General features: G+C 31.5%; 1 protein-coding gene across 1 annotated transcript; it reads right to left on the bottom strand.

The window, feature by feature from the left end:
* Positions 1 to 469: 469 nt before the first annotated feature.
* LOC105788329 (gibberellin-regulated protein 13) lies at positions 470 to 2,249 on the bottom strand. The gene is made up of 4 exons (XM_012615176.2): positions 2,086 to 2,249; positions 1,742 to 1,816; positions 937 to 970; positions 470 to 786 (listed from the first exon to the last, which is right to left on the bottom strand). The coding sequence occupies exons 1-4, from the start codon at positions 2,152 to 2,154 to the stop codon at positions 605 to 607; spliced, it is 360 nt and encodes a 119-aa protein (XP_012470630.1). The 5' UTR covers positions 2,155 to 2,249; the 3' UTR covers positions 470 to 604.
* Between the last annotated feature and the right edge of the window lie 17,360 nt (positions 2,250 to 19,609).

The raw sequence follows: 19,609 nt of genomic DNA, 5'->3' as shown, positions 1-19,609 counted from the left end.
ATTAAAAAAATTCTAATTATATAATAATATATTATAGAAATTTCAAAAAATTATTATTTTGAATTTTATATATATTACTTTTATTCAACTTTTTTTATTTTTTTATCTTTTGAAGTTATTTTATATAAATACTGATGTTCCATTGCTTATGTGCGACTTTTTTTTACCACGTGTCACTTGGGGATTGAGCAATGTCATCATTGACTATAGTTAACTGTTGGAAGTACCAATTTTAAAAAAATAATTAATTTAGGTGTCACTGAAAAAAATTTGGGTGTAAAAATAAAAAAATAATAAAATTTAAACCATTAAGCCTATGAAACATTTAGAATCCTTTGTAAAAGGTAAATGTTTAAAAGGCATGACCAATTAGCTTGATGATAGACAACAAACAAGCATAACCATTAGTCTAATCATATCCCGTACTAAATGCTGATAGGGCATTGCATTCGTAATCTCAGAACTACTATGGTTCAACCACTGCAACTTCATATAAAAAAATTAATAATCCGTTGAAATCTACTGGAAATTGTATGTGGAAAATGTAATTAACACTATATCAATATAAAGCACAATATTTAACGTAATTTGATATCTAACAAGATTAAGGGCACTTGGGTCCTCCTCTCTTGGTCTTCCAATTGTTGTAGCAAGGGCAGACTTGCTTGTTTCCGTAAGTGCCTGGCGGCACACACAAGCACTTGGCGCAGCACTTGTTGCAGAAGAACAGGCATGGCTTCTTGTATTGCGTGTTTGAACATCTTTCACCGCAGCGAGGTCCACACTCTGCATATATTTCGATGTTGCATTGCATTGCATTTGAAACCAAATCAAATTGAAATTATGAAAAAGCTACTGACGCTTGCAAATAAATTAATTTGATTCCAAATTCATTATATTTCTTTAATATTGGACTAGAAGAGCTTGTGTTTTCACCTTGTGGAAGAAGGCTGCCTTGAGTGATTCCATGCTGAAAAAGCCACAGGGAAAGAGAATTACAAAATATTGGGAAAAAGCATAAAGGGCAACTCAATGGAGATGAGTTTGAGACATCGATAATAATGATTCAATTTGGATCAATGTCGGAAAAAAAATTGTGATTAATATAACATTATTCCGGTTAACAAAACAAAAAATGTGAGTTGTTCTGGTTTCTAAAAAAATTAAACTTAAATTGAATCAAAATTTACTGGTTTAAATCTTATTAGTTTTCTTCAAGTAAGAAAAATAACTCGGTATAGTATTTTAAAATTGCTATTTTTATTGATTTGATTATAAAATATTTATTTTTATATTATAAAAAGAAACAGTTTTGGTCAAGCGGAACTAATTGTGTTCCGTATAAAAAGAATCAAATAATACAGTTACCCTATATTTTTAAATTTATATTAATTATATTTATTTTTGAATTATAATGGGGTAAAACCCAAACAATAAACGTGACTAGCTCGACTTGAACTTAAATCATATCTATCTCGATGAACACCCTTAATCATAGGCCATCACATGAAATTTTAATTATTATTTATTTTATGTCTAACTATTTTAACATATGTTAAATGATTTTTTTTTCTAATGCTATTAGAGTAGTACCAACGTATGATTAATTAATAACTAAACTATAGTTTATTCAAAATTAATAAAACTAATCTGAATGTAACTGAGCACTGTAAAACTCAGATTTTTTATTTTCCAGTTTAGTTTCTCACCAATATCCATTCTCATTAAAATATTAATTTACCATTGTAAAGTTGCCGGGTGGCTGGGGCTGCGGAGCTGGTGCCTCACGACTCATTTCATGGCTGGTGCTAGCTGCCTGCAGCGGGGATTGGCCATATATACATCATATTCATTTATAAAATTAAAATATTATCATATTTATATTTGATACGTTAGTAGTTTATAATTTTATAAATCGTTAACAAACTAAATAAAAATACATCATTTAAAAATAAATCCAAGTGATTTCAGTTTTCATAATATGTTATCTTTCAGTTTGCTAATATAAAATTAAAAACTAACGATATATCAACTATAAAGTCGAATGAAAAAAGAAGCAAAAATCAAACTGGGAGTGAAACTCACATTATTCTCTGCTAGTAAAAGTAACATGACACCAAGAAAGAGCATCACAATAGTTGGTTTCCCCGCCATTGGCTTTTAGTAATATGCAACGCAACGCAATGGCTAGAGTGAAAAGATAATGGACAGAGAAATTGTGGGTGAAGTGAAGGCTGTTAGACCCTTGATTGAAGGGGATATTTATAGGCAGTTCGAAACTCCCCCATGTGATCGAGGATTTGGAGAATTTTAGTGTTTGTCTTATTCATCAAAAAGGGTCCAAAGTGGTGCATAGTTTGAGACTGCACTACATGACCAAAGCCCAACGTGAATGCCTTCGCAAATCCTAAAGCTCAATTATAGATCTGCCCTTCGCATACTATACGTATACTCATTTTCTGAACGTTAGAATTCTACTACCAATTATATTACATATATCTTTTCGTATGTAGTATTTCGTTTCCTCTTTTCATTATGTTAATTTAGGAAAAAGTATTATTTTAATCTTTGAAATTGTTAATCTTTTTATCATAGATTTTTTTTTTCATATTAGTATCAGAATTTGACAGATCTTTTCAATTCGGCTCTTCAATTTGGATTCTATTGAAATATGATGATGTGACACTATAAGATTGTGCAATGTCATTACTTGAAATTCTTTAAAAAATATAAATAATGTGCAATTGATTTATAATTTGTTAATATATTTTTTTATATTTCATATAAATTTTCTAAAAATTTAGCTAGTGATGTGCAAAATCTTAAAGCGTCAGATCATCACACCTTAACAAATCCAAGTTTAGTGACAAATTGAAAAAAAAATCAAGTTTCGAGAATAACGCGTACCAAAAACAGGTTCAAGGAACAAGTAGAGAAAAGTTATCAAATTTAAGGGCTAAATGTTGATTTATCCCTAATAATTTAGGGTGTGTTAGACACCAAAAAGTAATTGAATTAAATCACACTCTCTTGTAATTGCTATAGTAATAACTACGCTCTCTTGTAATTATAATTAATTCTAATTTCTAGACATGTTTGATTGATGAGTAACTATATTATAAGTCCAAATGTCATGTTTGATAGTATAAATTGTAATTACGAACTATATAATTGTAAATTCTAAAAACATAAATTATTATAAATATTATCAACAATGCATGAGAAAATTATATAAACAAGGAACAAAATCTAAAATCAAATCATTGTATATAATATGTTAGTTTAAGAAAGTATTTGATTATAAGATTACTACTAAAATTAACAATAAAATATGTATTCTATGCGATTTAATTAATCTAGCATTTCACATTTGTTAGTTATTCTATCTCGAATATTAAATATATACTCCTTATTATCATTTATTGAATCTTAACAAAATATAAATAATTAATAATAAATAGTATGTAATTTAGTTAAAATTAATATATAAAATTATATATGATTATCATTTACATCAAATCTATAAAAAATAAAAACATGACAAATATATTAAGATTGGCAAGCCCAACTTTGATTCCCAACCATGTGAACCTAGAGCATATATGAATACGACCAGGGAGCTACCCTCGCATGTGAACTCACATGTCTGTCTCTCTCTATTTGGTTTTGTGTGATAAAATGGGGTCCCAATGTCCCAACAAACACAAACTAAAACAACAGAGAAGATTAAAAGAAAGAAACAATGGAAGAAACTACACTCCTACGCGTAGACAACTGCGACTTGTGAATCCTAACTGTTTGTTTGTCGTTTGTTCTCGTGAACTATTTGCTGCTGCTACTTGGTCTTATGTGGCTCATATATATTTCATCTTGGAAATTGAAGAAAGAGAAGTAAATCAGCTCCCTCGGTCTCAGCCGGCGATTCGTGGCATGAATACAAAGGCACGATTGGGTTCCGATAGGATACGAACATAATAACATTGTAATTTTTAAAAAATAAAGACATACATACAGCATGGCACCACTATAAAAAATATTTTATATATTTTTATATTTAAAAACCCTATATATATTAAATTATTGTACTTACTATTTTAACTTTATCTAAAATCCAAATATTTTTACATTTAGCCGAACTACAATCTCACTTCGTTAAAACTCAATTACAATTTACATTTAACTTGGGTTTAAATATTATTGACAAACCTAATTTGTAGTATTAGTTAATACATGAGAGCTAAATTTGAAATTAGGTTGAGTTCATATATTTCATTTTCCACTCAAGCAACAACATGCTAGTGTTATGAGGCTAAAACTTTAGTCTAATAAATCGTGCGGCCCTAGGCAATTTATTTACTTCAAATTCGCTTAAGTTAGCTTAACTCTTGAAAACTAAAAATTCTCCTGAAAATTTTCTAAGGCACCGAAAATAAAGCGAATGAGGAAAAACTTGGAAAGTCACAATAAAGCAATGCATGCCAAGTATTTGAGTAAGTTCTCTCAAATATATTCTTTAACTAAAAAATGGAATGATTACAAATGAGGGGGAAGACCACTACTTATAGTTGAGTTACCGCAAATCCAACAGTGCAGATTGAATTAAATCAACGATTTAGATTAGTGTCTATCTACAAGATGAGAATCCTAAGAGGTTTAAACTCTAAACATATTTATCCCTTATGATTTACAATAATTACCATGGTAACTTCAGTTTTACTAGAGTGTTTCACTGGGCCACCACGGCTTCAAGTAGATGGACTTCTCCACATGTTCCACGAACCAGGCCAGTTCAAGTGAGTCAAATGAGCACCATTTAATCAGTTAACCTCCGTTGGACACTCTGTGTGCATTTGACACGGGCTTTGATCTGTGGCTTGTGACATTCTCCTCCGCCCATTCTCGTGATGCCATCACCACATTCTCAAAATGACATTAGTTTGACTTGTCTCAGAACTGTATCAATGTCGCAGTTGATTCCCAACTAGTCTCTCTATCAGGTAGTTCCTGTCGAATCTGGTACCCTAAGTGAAATGTTTTCATCTATGTACACTTGTAATTTCTTTGAATAGATTGGTTAATAAAATTATTCATGAATTATTATTAATATTCTTTGTATAATGTCCTTATATAGTTTTTACATGTAAAACAAAATAAAAACAAATATTAGCTCACTAATTGTATAATGTTTAACTAATACTAAGCAGTATTACATGGTCGGATCGTAATACGGAAGGACAACTTATATTAGTAGATGAACCTAAACATGTCTTTAGTTTAATTAGAAATGAGCAAACCGATTGAAAGACTAATATGTCGTCTATCAAGTCCAATTGGGGAGATGCGTTCTCTTGGGCATCAGAGTGGATGACTCCAAGAAGATAGAGACATAGATGTGACTAACTAGACTGATAATACATCAGACTGGACCCAAGAAGAATAGATCCTGAATCTGTTTATAGATTCATTAACTTGTGACATTCAAAGTGTGGCATACCTTAATCCTGAGTGGATGACAAACTATGTATGTGTGACTCGTATACTTTGATGTAAGTAAAAGCCTTAGTTCAAATAGATAAGGAACCGAAAGCTGGTGCGTTGGGTATACGACTTCTACAATAGGTAGCATCATTCACAACAGTGGAATTCATAGTCCAAGATATGGGTAAATGATATCCTCTCATTAGCATTACATGGTTGATGAATAGTAAACGTGGTCACGGGTCGTTCGTCTTGTGATGAATGACTTGATTACTATTTGATAGTAATTGACATTTCATTAAGGAAGATGTAATGGTTACCATGAGATATAATATGATCATATCGGGAAAAAGAATTTATCCCAAAGAGATTAAGGATATCCTATGAGGGTAATGCACTTATGACAAGGTCATTGGATGAGCACTGATCGATTTGCTTTCGTAATGATATGTCATTAGGGAGAGCTCGGTCATGATGCTATAGTAAAATAACTTTGTGACTAAATGAGTTTATAATTAACAGACGAAAGACTGAATCTTAATTGTAAATCATAGAAGCCCTAATCCATATGTCAATTCGGTCCTTCCACTAGATCATTCAAACTATAAATGAATTGCATGTTGAATCAAATGAACATAAATTGATAGAAATGGAAATGTTAGAGAAATGAGAAGTATTTGGAAATGAATGTGGTTCTTTAAATGAAAATGAAAATGACCGTAAATGAATTTATGGCTTTAAAATAAAATGAAGTTTGAAATGAAAATAAATTATTTGGTCATAGTAAATCCATTGAATGTAGAAATATTAAATACATTTTTAATAGATTCTTTAACGCTAAAGTCGTCATAATTTTAAATAAATTAGAATTTGGTTGAGAAAATTATTTAATTGGAAAATTAATTAATTAAAATTAATTTGAGATGTTTATTTTAGGAAGTAGAAAAATAAATATTGGGTTGGGTCAAATTATAGAGTACTGAATTAAAAGTCTAAGAAGTATTTGTAATTGGACCCGATATGGGAGAGGCCCAAAAACCCCTCATGTTTAAAGAGGGATGAAAAATCCTAGTTTGTTTAACTAGGGTTGTCGCCCCACTTGATCCTAGTTAAACTAGGAGTTTGTTTTTTTATTGAAATAGACTTCTACAATTCAACAAGGGTTTTCCCTTTTCTCTCTATAAATAGATGACACCGATAGGGTGAATTAAAAAATTTTAAGATATTCTTACTCTGCCTGAAAATATTGAGAGTTTATTCTCTAAGTATTAGTTTCATTTTTTGGAATAACAATTCTGTCGATTTCTATTGAGAGAGATTTTGCTTTCAGACTGAAACTAAAGTAAACTATTTCTGGTTTTGTGTTTGATTCGAATCGTTTGAGTCCACACTCGAAGCATTCATGGTATGAGAATAGTAGAGAAAGTTGTTTGGTTGAAAGCCAGGAACGACAATGATCCATCTAGCCAAAAACACAGGTGCAGTTTCGTTAAAGGTTTTATTGTTATAAATATCATAAATTGGCTCGGTTTTCAAAACTTTTATTTTTCGTTGTGCAAGAAAACCATTTTTAAATCGATTTTTTTCCAACAATTAGTATCAGAATGCCAGGTTGTGCTATGTTTATAGTATAATCTGAGATTGAAATTTTCTTTATTCTTCATGTGTGATTAATTTTGATAGGATGTGACATTCTTATAATTGTCTGCATGTTTAGGGAATGTAGAACCCTTGTTGAATTGTAGAGATTTATTTCAAATAGAAAAACAACTTCCTAGTCCAACTAGGAGAGGTAAAGGGCCTAATAGGGTGTGGTTCCCCAAATATGTATTATGATGAGGATTTGAGCCTCTCATTGTATTTGGGCCCAATTATATGTGTTTTTTGAACTTTTAACTCAGTATTTTATAATTTAATCTAACTGAATACATAAATTTCTATTTTCCAAAATAAACTTTAATTTTCAAATTAAATAATTTTCTAATCCCAATTTTATCCCGGTAAAATTATGACGATTTATCCTAATAAAATTTCCATGAAAATATATTTAATATTTCGAACTCAACTTTTCACTATGATTGAATGATTTATTTTCATTTTTTAACTTTAAAACTACTCAAAAACATTAACTCATTCTTTCGAACATTTCTGAGTAATCCATATATATTTGCAAATGAATCATTTCTCATTTTCGTTTCCATTTCCATTTTTTGAGAAATCCACATTAATTTCCAAAATGACTCTATTTCTCCATTTCGGAGAAAACCATAATCATTTTTGAATGTTTTCCATTTCTCTGTCTCTATTCATTCCATTCATTCTGATTCAAACATGCTATTCATTTATTGTTTCAACAAGCTAGTGGAAGGACCGATTGGACATATGTAATTAAGACTCAAATGATTTATAATTAAGTTCTGGCTTTTCGCCTAGTAATTATAAACTCATTTAGTCACAAAGCCATTCCACTACAGTATCATGACTGAGCTTTCCCTAACAACATACCATTATGAAAGTAACTATTCAGTGCTCGTCTAATGACTTTATCATAAGTGTGTTACACTCATAATATATCACTAATCTCTTTGGGATAATATCTGTTTTCCCAATATGATCTTATTTTATCTCATGGTAATCATTACATCTTTTTTCATTAAAACTCAATCACTATTAAATAATGGTCAGCTCATCCATCACAAAGACAAATGACTCGTGGCCACGTTTACTTTTTATCAACCATGTAATACCTATGGGAGGATATCATTTACCCATGTATCGGACTATGAATTCAACTATCATGAATGACGCTACATACTGCAAAATTCGTACACCTAACGCACCAACTTTCGGTTCCTTATCTATTCGAAATCAGACTTTTACTTACATCAAAGTGTACGATTCACAACCGAATAGATCCATAAACAGATTCTAGATCTATTATACTTGGGTGCAGTCCGATGTATTGTTAGCCTAGTTAGTCACATCTTTGCCTCTATCTTCAGGGAGTCATCTACTCTGATGTCCAAGACAATTTAATTCCCCAATTAGACTTGATAGACAACATATTAGTCTTTCAATTGGTTTGCTCATTTTTTATTAGACTAAGGACACGTTTAGGTTTGTCTACTAATACAAGTTGTCTTTCTTTATTACAATTTGGTCACGTAATACCGTTAAATATTAGTTAAATAGTAGACAACTAGTGAGCAACATCTGTTTCCATTTTTCTTTGCGTGTAAAAACTATGTAAAGACAATATACAAAGTATTAATGTAATTCATGAATAGTTTTGTTAACCAATTTGTTCAAAAAATTACAAGTGTACTTAAATGAAAATACTACACTTAGGGCACCATATCCAACAGTTTCCCACTTGCCCTAGTGAATTAAATGAGTCATTTTTCACATTCTTGTACCCCTCCATATGTTTCCCAAAGAGCTCTCTAGCTAATCGAGTATTGGCAAAACACTACCGTCTCCCTTATGATACTTTGTATAATGTGTTTTGTCCTTATATGGTTTCTTTGAGCCTTAGCTTTATTCCAACTGTTATAGTACCATAACTTTTCCATACCTTATATTTGGTTCTCCAAAATGAAGTTAGTAGTGCAACCTTGCTTAACACTTATTCACATTATGGACCTGTCGTCTAGGACAAAACAAAGCCCAATATCGATTTTCTCAAATCCCAACACATTTGGATGTCAGAATTAGCATATCTGATAGGAGTAATATCTCTTCCGAAAACACAAGCATATAATCCCTCGTTCTCTGCAAATGCTTAACTGCTTGTCAGTGTCTTGGTCCTAGATTCGTCTGATATCGACTTACCAACCCCAGTACAAAATAAATATCTAGGCGTGTGTATAACATAACGTACATGAGACTTCCTACTACCAAATAATAAGGAACCTTTCTCATGTTCTCTGTTTCTTCCGCTATCTTTGGAAAGTCCTCTAAAGAGATGAAATTTCGATATGGAGGGTTGATTTCCCATCATAGAATCGGTCATTACATAACGCTCTAATATCTTGCCTATATATCAAGCAGGATATAGAAAACATACCTTGGTCCATACACTTAGGTGGAATTTTCCATTGTAGCACTGTAGAAACATTTTCTCCCACATTCACCCATTCGTTTCCTTGAAGTTTCTTTTTGCCGGTGCACAATTCTTTCAAAAATTTTACATAACGTGGAAGCTGTTTAATTGCATCAAGTGAAGGAATATTGATTTCTACCTTCTGAAATGTCTCAAGTATTTCTTTTTCCTCTAGTTCCTTTTTAACTTAGACGAGCCGTCTAGGAAATGGGGGAGGTACAACAAATGGTTTCTATGGTGTCGGCTTAGTGGAACCTGCTGGTTCAACTTCCTGTTCAATGTCGTGGTCACAACTCATGCCAGGCACTCGTTCTAACATTGTTCCATCTTTTACGATCATAGCACTTGCATCTTGACGTGGGTTTGGCTCAGTTTGAGACAGTAGTTTTCCTTGGTTCTCCAAACGACTAACCATGAGTGCTAGTTTACTTATTTGCTGATCTATTTCTTGGAGATATACTTCAGTCTTTTGTTGGAACTTTTCGGTGCTAACGGCTAACCTCTTTACTATGGTTTCAAGAGATGACTTTGGAGATTGATACTGTTGAAGCAGAGGTGGTCTTGGTTGATATGGTTGATTATATTAAAGATTCAATCCATAGTTTAGATTTGGGTGGTCCCTCCACCCTACATTGTACTGCTTAAATATTGATTGTAACTCCTTTGAGGTGGCCCTGGGAAGTTCCCAACGACATCTACTTGTGCAATTGTATCTTCAAGTAAAATCAAGCATGAGTAAGTAGGATGATCAGACTTAGCACAAATCCTGCACAACTGAGCTGGGCTCATCTATCCTGCAAGCATATTTTTAACCACATTAGTAAGTTCAGCAATCTTATTTATTATGGAAGGAGTACTTAGCTCATGAACCCTTCTTGTAGGTTCCATAGGTGGTCGATACTATTGAGACTTTGCAGCCATGGTTGAAATTAATTCCCTAGCTCTTTGAGGAGTCATGTTCACTAGAGCCCTTCTGCTAGCGGCATCAATCATTTTAATTTCCATTGGGAGTAACCCCTCATAAAAATACTATAAGAGTGACTGTTCAGTCAATTCATGTTGTGGGCAACTTGCGCACAACTTTTTGTATTGCTCCTAATATTCATAGAGTGATTCTGCTTCTTTTTGTTGTATTCCAACTATACTCCTCCTTAATTAGGTTGCTCGAGCTGTTGGGAAAAACCTGTTAAGAAATAATCGGGACATATCAATCTAAGTATTAACAAATCCTGGAGGTAAATAAAACATCCATTCTCTAACAAGGCCGGCTAATGAAAAAGGAAAAGCTCGTAGTTTTATTTGATCCACAGTTACTCTTTCTGGTTTCATGCTTAGACAAACCATGTGGAACTCTTTCAGATGAGTATGGGAGCTCTCATTTTTTAAACTGCGAAAAGTAGGCAATAAATGTATTAATCCCAACTTTAACTCGAATGATGTTTCGCCTACCGGATAAGTTATGAATAGCAGTTGTTATTCATTTGGTGCAGCTGTAAGTTAATGTATAGTTTGATCTGCCATTTCATCTGAATCTTTGGATGAGTAAATATCTTCGATGTAAGATCCTTCTTCAAAGTCGGGTTGTGGTTGTTTACCATATCGAATAGTTTCTCTTCGAAGTGCTTGAGCCAACTTTTCTATTTCTGGTTCAAATGCTAGAGTTTCTGGTTCTGACCTGGTCATAAAGAAAACAAATAAAATTAGAAATTTTCACCAATCCCCGGCAACAGTGCCAAATTTGATGGGCATCGAAACCCACCAAATATAAATTCTTACGACAAAATAACAGTCATAGCAGTATAGAGCAGTACAGTCGAATCCACATGGACTAGCTATCTAATTTAGCCTTTTTTCGTGACCAGATTTGTTGTCACGGTTACAGTCGTTGTAACACCCTAACCCATATACGTCGCTAGAATAGGGTTACAAGGTATTACTGGACATAGCACAGATCGAGATAGATATTTACTACCTTTCTTGTTTTGAAAGTCAATCTTATTAATAAACCTACATTTTATATTTAATAACAATATAACACAATTTATAAATCAACACATGCAAATAGTTATAATACATATAATTCATTGAATCGATTAAAGCTCAAATAAGTTTCACAACTTAAAATTTATATGCAATTCATGCTTTAAAATTTTAAGCATATCAATGTCTATTATTTACTTACATATTCGAAATAACTAATGTGTAATGAAACCATGTTACAAGCACTCAATACATATATAATTTGAATATTATATGACTTCATCAATATTGGCATTTGCTTCCTGAATACATGCTCAAACATATAATCTTACATTTACATATCAAATAAATATCAATATAAAAAATCTTATTGACTAACTGTTAATTATATTATTTTTATTAATTACTAAACATGCACATAATCTCACATAGCAACCATGTTACATAACCGGTTTTTATTTGTTCTTGTACATATATGCGGCATTAAGAATGATATACTATGACCGAACAACTTAACATATTGTATACCATTACTTAAATCACCAAATAGTACACCATAACTTACCACAAATGATAGTTCAATAATATACATAATCTACTAAGTCAATTGAATAATAAATCTAATTACTATGAACATTTTATGCTTAATATTATACCTATTTTGATTAGATTTAACAAAAATTAATATAAAGCTTAATAACTAAAACATAAGTATCATTTCACAAATTTTTCTTTAAAACTTTCATAGAACCAAAACATGCATATTTTTCATTTACATGCATGCATATATGCACATAATTAGACCATTTCCAATGTCCATATTTCATTACCTTTACAAAACTAAACTTTACATATTCGGTTTAGTCTATGAATAATCCAAATCCATAGTATATTTGTATTAAGCCATAAAATAAAAGTCATGCTTGTCATTATAGGCCATCCCATTAACCTAATACATATATATATACACTTAAACTTTCATATCTAAATCAACCTATTCTTACTTAATTACTAAAATCAAACATACCATACATGTCATTTATATATATATATAGAATGCATAACCTAATCACTTAACTTAACATTATTTATCTTAATAAGTACATCAAACATACTTACCTCAACCATTTAATTGCCGAGACACATGAATGAATACCACCACATACATATATATATACTTTACCATATAAATACTATCCATATAAAATTAAACCACGATTAAAGTATACTTAAGCCACAATTCAACCACAACCGAACACAAATAAGAAAATTAAGCCATTTTCGCATGGCTTTGATACATACACTTTCGAATTAGGCTATCTCCAAAACTAGTCTATACATGCCATAGTTCCAAAAGAAATTTCAGCTTATAAAATACCGTAGTTAGTCGATAATGTGATAGGCTTTATTGACGAATCGCCGAGCTCGTAACGATTACAAAATCTATAAAATAGAGATAAACAAGTACAACCATACAGTAAGCTATTTGAAGCTTAGTAAGTCGTAAGCATAAACATGTATATTTGTAACATCTTGATTTTGGGCCTAGTCGGATCAGTGGTTTCAGGACCACAAATCTGATGAGGAAATTTTTTTTATTTTATTATATTTTTATGGTCTATGATTTCACAAAATGATTACGTGAAAATTTCGTTTGAAAATTTCAACGTTTGGGCACTCAATTTAGTCAAAAGGACTAAATTGTAAAAAGTGCAAAAGTTGAGTTCTACATGTTAGAGGTGTCCAATTGTTATGAAATTTTAAATTGGAGGTCCTTATATAATTAGACCATTGGTTAAGTTGGTAGACAAAAATGGACATGGTTAGGCATGTTTCCAAAGTTTTTCATTAAGGGCATTTTGGTTATTTAGTTATTAAAATGAATTAAAAACAAAATTAAAAGCCAATTTTTGTCCATCTTCTCCATGGTGAACGAAATCAGCAAGGGGGAAGCTATATTTAGGGTTTTCAAGCTTCCAAGTTCCATAGTAGGTGATTCCAAGCCCCGTTTTTAATGTTCTTTACGTTTTTAGAGTCCCGGTAACTTGATTTAGCTTATTCTAGCAATAATTTAACCTAGGGTTCATATTTGGAAAAATACTCATAGGTGAAATGTATTTATTTTGATGTTTTATGGTAGAATATGAAGCTTGAAATTATGTTAAATAACTTTTGCTAGTCGATTTTAAATGAAAACGAGTATATTGACATGATCGGCAAAAATATCTAATGTTCATAAGTAAGTGTTAGAGTAAGAATTTGATGTTGTCATAGAAGGGAAAAATGTTCAGCATGCTATAAAACATAAGAATAAGAGATGAAGTTTAATTTCCGAGCTTTGGGGCAAAAGTGGAATTATGTAAAAGTTTAGGGGCAAAATTGTAATTTTATCAAAGTTAGAGTCGAGGACTGTTTTGATGAATGTGTGTATTAAATAAGCTAAATTTGCAATTATAGATCACGAAAAATGAAATCCGGAGCTAGACTAGGGAAAGAAAAAGATTGAGGACTAAAGTGTTAGATTTGATCACATTTTTGTACTGAGGTAAGTGTACGGTAAATAAATGCAATATTTTGATAATTATTATTAATGCTGTTATTTTTCAGCAATTATGTATTTATTTCATGAAAATATTTAATGTTGACTCAAGTATGAGATGACAGAGAATCAGTGTTAAAAAGTCTCGTTGAAACATAAGGAATGTATCGGATACAAATGCCATGACATTTGGATAAAGAGATCCCATGTAAGACCATGACTGGGACATGGCATTGGCATCATTGAGATTATGAGAGGTCCCATGTAAGACCATGTCTGGGATATGGCGTTGGCACCGAGATGAGAGGTCCCATGTAAGACCATGTCTGGGACATGGCGTTGGCACCGAGATGAGAGGTCCCCCGTAAGACCATGTCTGGGACATGGCATGGGCACCTATATGAGAACTCCTATGTAAGACAATATCTGGGATATGGCATTGGCAGTACAAGAAACATCCCATGTAAGACTATGCTTGGGACATAGCTTTGGCATGTTATATTCAGACAGGAGACCGAGTATCCTTAGTATTCCAAGTGATTCAACGGGCTAATAAATAGACGATGTTACATAAAAGTTCACATAAAAGCCTAGTAGACAAGTTCAAGTGAGTTAATAAGATTAAGAGTATCCCAATTATCAGTTGAGAAAAGAAATTTTAGCAACGAAGGAGTAAGTTAAGCAAGCAAGTCAATAAACGAGTAAGAGAGTAAGTAAAGAAGAAAGTAAAGATCTTAATGCTTAATAAAAAATTATGAATATAATTGTTTATGATAAATGTTGTTATTTATTTACTTGTAAACTTACTAAGCTTTATGCTTACTTATTTTATTTCTTTTTCTTTCATATAGTATTATCAAGCATAGTCGGGATCTTGAAGACGTCGGAGAGCATTCACCTATCAACCACCACAACTCGGTATTTTAAGACGATAAATGTTTTGATCTATGGCATGTATAGGGACTTGGTCATTTCAATTGTATATTCTTAAGATATGACCAAAAGATTATATGTAAATATTTGATGATGAATAGTTATTAAAATGGCTAAGTATGAAGGTGTTTGTTGTTATAAATGTCTAGGTGATAAATTATGCATAAAAATCATGAAAAATAAAATTTGGTAGTGAATCGGTTTTGAGACAGTAGTAGTGATGTGATTTTAAAAATCACCAAAGATAGTAGAAAATGAATTAGAGGGTGAATGAGATATATAATTAACGCTTATTAAGTCTATTTTCATAGAAAAATAACAGTGTAGACAAATGAATTATGTATTCGAGATATTTGCATTTTAGTTAGACAAGGTCAAAGTGATTTTCGAATCCCTGTTCTAAATTTGGAAAATCATTAAAATTATAAAAAAATAATTATGAGTTTTAATTTATATTTCTAGATTTCTTATTGAGTCTATTTTCTGTAGAAACAAGTGAGAACACCATATGAAGTCTGTCCAATGAGATAATTGAATTTTAGTGATGAGAGGTCAGGACAGTAGATCAGTGAAATAGGGGAGACTTTAACTAATAAACTGTACTAATTGGATAAACCAAAAATTTTAAAAAATTTATGCTAAAAAGATATATGAGTCTAGTTTTAGGGAAAATTTATGGATCTAAATTTTGAGTTTCATAGCTCGAGTTATAATTGATTTAGTGACTACTGTGCAGGTGGACAACCTTATTATGAACAGTGAAATAACTTTTAAAAGTAAATTTTTATGCCCCGAACTTTTAAGTTAAGTCAAGTAACGCCTTATGCTCGACTCCGGCAATGGTCTCGGGTAAGGGGTGTTACAATATTAACTATGGCTAGTAACATTTAACTAGTAAAGATAAAGTCACATAATTTACTATGTATAAGAATATCCTTTACTACAATGTCTTACTTTAATTTCATACACATGATGTATATACTCGAATGTATCATAAAAGCAATTTTAAACTTTCACCTTCAACATTATATTTAACACCATAGGCCGAATCATATACATACATATATATCAAATATGTTAATTCTAAAATTATATTCCCATACCTTATATAATTACAAAGAAACAACTTACCTTATTTTCATACATACAACTAACCAACACATACCTGAATATATAACTCAGTTACATATCCGTCTTCATTTAACATTGCCCGATGAACCGTTCAGAATTAAAAAGGATAGGCGGATAGTTAGAAAGCTCGTACAATGCCAACGTCTCAGACGTGGTCTTACATGTGATCACAGATCGATGCCACTGTCCCAAACAGGGTCTTACACGTAAACACAAGTCGATGCCAACGTCCCAGATGTGGTCTTACATGAAAACACATATCAGAAATCCAATGTCATGACATAAGTATCCTAACTATTCCTAGTGTTCATACGGGGCTGTCAGATACTGAAACCTGATCAAATCGAACTCAAAATACATTTCTCTTTCTCAAATCACATTCGGCCAACACCAATTAAAATTCATACAATTTCATTTATCATGTAATCTATATATATAGTCAAATTTCACAACATTTATATGCTTGTAGACTTACCTCGGATGTTGTCAGACGATATAATCGACTATTCGATAACTTTTGATTTCCCCCGATCTAATTATGTTTTCTTTTGTTCTTGATCTAAATAAATTCAAATTTAACTAATTTAATCACACATTTATTCCATTTAATCCAAAAACACATAAATGGGAAAATTACTATTTTGCCCCTAATATTTTACATTTTTGCAATTTAGTCCCTATTGCATAAAACACAAAATACACAAAATCTCACAACAACATAGTTAGGCTGAATCTTCCTTGAATTCATACATGTCCATGAATTTCACTTATTTCACATTTTAGTCCCTCAATTTATTATTTTTGCAATTTAACCCTAATTACTCAAAATCATCAAAAATTTCAATTCAAAACATATATATCCAAAACATATATTTCATAATCCATCATCAAACATCATAAAACACAATTATTCATCAATGTCATAACTCAAAATATTCATCAAAATAAAAAATTCTAGCATGGGTCGGATAGTACTCGAACCAACGATCTCAAAAACATAAAAAATATCAAAAACCAAGCTAGAACTCACCTTGAATCAAGCTCAACAATGGCCGAATACCCTAGCTTTGTTTCTTTGTTTTCTTCTTTTTTTTATTTTTGGCTAGGAGAAAGATGATAATGGCTTCATTTTTTTTATTTAACATATATTATCATATATTTTTTTAGTTTACTAATTTAACCTTATATTAATAAACAATACACATACATATTTTAAGGTTATTCTTGTCCTTTGCCTCCCACTATCTATATATTGACCTTATTGCATCATAAATCCTCCATTTTATAAAGACAACAACAATTAGGTACTTTTAGATTTAACCCCTAAATTTTTATTTTACGCGATTAAGCCATTTTTTTTAATCAGTCACTCAAACGAAAAAATTAAAACACGAAAATTTCACACAATAAAATTCACACATAATAAACACAGAAAATAATATTTAAATATTTTTTTACTCAAATTTGTGGTCCTGAAACCACTGTGTCTGATTAGGGACAAAATTGTGCTGTTACAGTCTTGCTCACGACCTATGTGTAACAATGCTGAAAAAATAAAAATGGGGGGTTTAAATTGATAAAGATGATAAAATAATGAAATACAAAGTGTAATAAAATAAAAACAGAATCAAAATTTAAAAAATAAATTTAAGCAAATAAAGTGAATTGGTAAATAAAATATTTTTAAGCTTAGCCTTAGCCTCAGTGTACTCCAATCTTCAATTTCCAACTCTTCCTCTCGTAGTCAATCTCGGTATCACCTGCAAATCGACCCTTGTCGAATTTCCAACCACGTGACACATACCCGTAATTTAAGACTTTGACAGTCTTGCGATCTAAAAAGCCCAACTCGAATTAATGGCCTCAACCGTGTGGGTCATTTAAATCTGATCACTATTTCCTTTGACGGAACCCAACTAGCTTTTTTCAATTTAACACGCCAACTTGTTCACGGGATTTTGAATACAACACAGCTGACTCAACTTCCCAACTGTATGCCAAACAATTTCAACCCAACGCGCACTTTTTTGAATTGAAATTGAATTAACTTTAACAGATGAATTTGTAATATCCCATGTACCAGAGAGATAGCGAATACCGAATTGCAATGTACTTAGTGTGGGTTCATATCTCACGATTACTTTGTGGAAGTGATGATCGAGCTAAGGCTAAAAAGGGTTAGTCATGGAAAGAATCAGGCTTCAAAATAAATTGTTTAAGTGGAATTATGGAAGATGGAAAGGGGAAGGGCCTTGGAAGGTAATTAAACCAAAAGGTTGAAAGTAAAAGTAAAAAATGAATGAAATAGCAGAATATAAATCGAAGAGACGTAGGAAGGAAAAATAAAGGATTTTGATTAAGTCCAAAAGTTAAGTGTGTGTTTAATTGGCTATAGCCACTAGGTATTTATACATACTTCTAGTGCTAAAATTTAGCTAGATTTTTCCTAAATATTATCACTAAATAAATCAAAATTTTAAAAATCAAATTTAAACTAGAGATTAAATTCAAACTATGTATAGAATTTTAACAATATAAAAAATCCTCCAATCTTTATCCACACACTTAAAAAAAAAAATCTTCAACCCTTCAATCTTTATCCAGTCATCTTTGAATCTTCAATATTTCAATCAAGCCCTCCTCTTTGCTTTTTGTTCTAATTTAGCCCTTTTTTTGTATGAGTTTGAATTCAGCACACCAATTTCATTCATGATAAGAAAAACCAAAAATTAATAGCATTTTATTCGATAATTAGCCAAAGATAAATATATTAAAAATGTGAATTTATCTTTCTATCAGACATATAGAACGAGAAATACCACATTTTCATCCTTTTTGTGATTAACCTTTCATGCATTAATCCTTAAGTCTTTTATCTCTGGGTTGGACACAAGTCATGGAATAGTCACACTTGCATAGTCCATCTCATGTTCCTTGATATCTTGAGTAGACTATGATATACAAATAAGTACGACATCTCATATCAGCTTATTTAAGCATGGTCATACATTTCTAGTCTCACACAATCAAGTGGCCTAAGATATTACTCCCATTATGTAGGAGGAACTTATCCTATATCGATCAACCATATCCCTCTACATAGATCGTGGTATATCCAACATCAACCTTTATAGAACAAACCAGTTACGGTGTACCTTTGACTGTATCAAAATATACAACTCACGATGTTGGGATAATGATGATCTCAAGTCTGAGGATCATATACATATTAATCACTATGAGTAATGTTGTGACAATTACATAATAATCCAAGAAACATACTCATAATGGGTCAGTCTAATAACATACTCATAATGGGTCAGTCTAATATGTTGTTCTCTAACATACATATTCATGCATTGATTTTCACACTCCATATCAATGACAACTCTTTATCATCAATCAACTACATGATAGTCTTAACGCATTATTATTATCCTAGCCAA

This window comes from Gossypium raimondii, chromosome 2 (assembly GCF_025698545.1).
Source record: "Gossypium raimondii isolate GPD5lz chromosome 2, ASM2569854v1, whole genome shotgun sequence".
Taxonomy (NCBI): Eukaryota; Viridiplantae; Streptophyta; class Magnoliopsida; order Malvales; family Malvaceae; genus Gossypium; species Gossypium raimondii.
This window is presented reverse-complemented; position numbering and strand designations above follow the sequence as displayed.

Bases quoted from the DNA above. Each gene is read 5' to 3' on its own strand.
- LOC105788329 (XM_012615176.2), bottom strand. From the start codon at position 2,154: ATGGCGGGGAAACCAACTATTGTGATGCTCTTTCTTGGTGTCATGTTA. The intron at 1,817-2,085 runs GTGAGTTTCACT...TCCCCGCTGCAG, and splicing joins TTTTACTAGCAGAGAATAAT to GCAGCTAGCACCAGCCATGA. The intron at 971-1,741 runs GTAAATTAATAT...TGGCTTTTTCAG, and splicing joins CACCCGGCAACTTTACAATG to CATGGAATCACTCAAGGCAG.